General features: G+C 62.3%; 1 protein-coding gene across 1 annotated transcript in view; it reads left to right on the forward strand.

Annotated features, from left to right (window-relative positions):
* SH3PXD2A (SH3 and PX domains 2A) overlaps positions 1 to 1,219 on the forward strand; it is a 251,731-nt gene that overhangs the window by 162,403 nt on the left and 88,109 nt on the right. The window contains exon 6 of the mRNA XM_010859596.1: positions 1,019 to 1,047. Within this exon, the coding sequence (XP_010857898.1) occupies positions 1,019 to 1,047 (29 nt within the window). The remainder of the gene's footprint in view (positions 1 to 1,018; positions 1,048 to 1,219) is intronic.

The raw sequence follows: 1,219 nt of genomic DNA on the forward strand, positions 1-1,219 counted from the left end.
GGCAGTATGCTCTGCTGCTGCTGCTGCTGCTGCTGCTAGGTCACTTCAGTCGTGTCCAACTCTGTGCGTCCAACACCAGGCTCCCCCGTCCCTGGGATTCTCCAGGCAAGAACACTGGAGTGGGTTGCCATTTCCTTCTCCAATGCATGAAAGTGAAAAGTGAAAGTGAAGTCGCTCAGTCATGTCCGACCCTCAGCGACCCCATGGACCGCAGCCTTCCAGGCTCCTCCATCCATGGGATTTTCCAGGCAGGAGTACTGGAGTGAGTGCCATTGCCTTCTCCTGCAGTATGCTCTGCCTACCCCCTATTGAATCCTCCGGTTCCCAGCCTGAGCCTTTCTGAAGGTCAGCATTAAGCCTACAGTCCCTATTCGTCCATCACCACTGCCTGGCCAAGGGGTGCAGTTGGAGGGAACAAGGCACATTGTGACCTCAGGGACCCATGGGTGGGGGCGGACTTCCTTCAAAGGGTCACACAAATCTATAATTACTGCAGGGCCTGCAAGGGGAGGATGTCAGGCAAGACAGGTGAAGGAGGTAACATTTCGATCGTGACTTTAAAGGCTGAGTGGTCAAAGCACTGGGAGGGAAAGTTTGGCAGGAGTGGGGAGCAGGCTTCCGGTGCGCTGCAGGGCCTGGGCTCTAGCGACCACTCCCTGGGGCCTCAGTTTCCCTGTTAATGAAGTGCTTGGAAACCTGCCTCGTCCTCCCCAATCCGAGCTTGGGGGAAGGTGCCTGGTAAAGGCGCGAGTGGCCCACGAGCCGCGGCGGGGCGGGCGGGGTGCGGGACGGCCGGGCGGGGCGGGGCGGGCCGAGTCGCGGCCGGAGGGGAGGCAGGAGCAGGCGGGGGCCCCGCGGGCTGGCGCGGCGCGCAGTGCGTGCGGCTGCGGAGCGCGCGGCTCGCCGGCAGCGGGAATCACATGAGCAGCGGCCCGCGAGTGCCCTGCAGCCGCAGCGCAGCAGCCTCGCGCCCCCGCACGACCCTAACCATGTCTGTGTGTTGTTGCTTCTTTTTCAGAGACTACGGCAGTTCCAAGAGAAAATCAGGTAAGGGAGCCTCCGGTCGTTCTTCCCTCCAACCTTCCCTCCCGCTTCGTGCACGCGCCGCTCTGACCCTGCGGGGGACTTTCTGGGGGCTTGTCCTCGCCTGCCTGCCCCGTGGTCCTGCTCCCTTTCTGTTGCCCCCATCCCCAGCTCCTGCCCCCTAAGACCTCTGGTA

The sequence above is a fragment of the Bison bison genome, unplaced genomic scaffold, assembly GCF_000754665.1.
Source record: "Bison bison bison isolate TAMUID 2011002044 unplaced genomic scaffold, Bison_UMD1.0 scf7180017864456, whole genome shotgun sequence".
In the NCBI taxonomy this organism is placed as follows: Eukaryota; Metazoa; Chordata; class Mammalia; order Artiodactyla; family Bovidae; genus Bison; species Bison bison.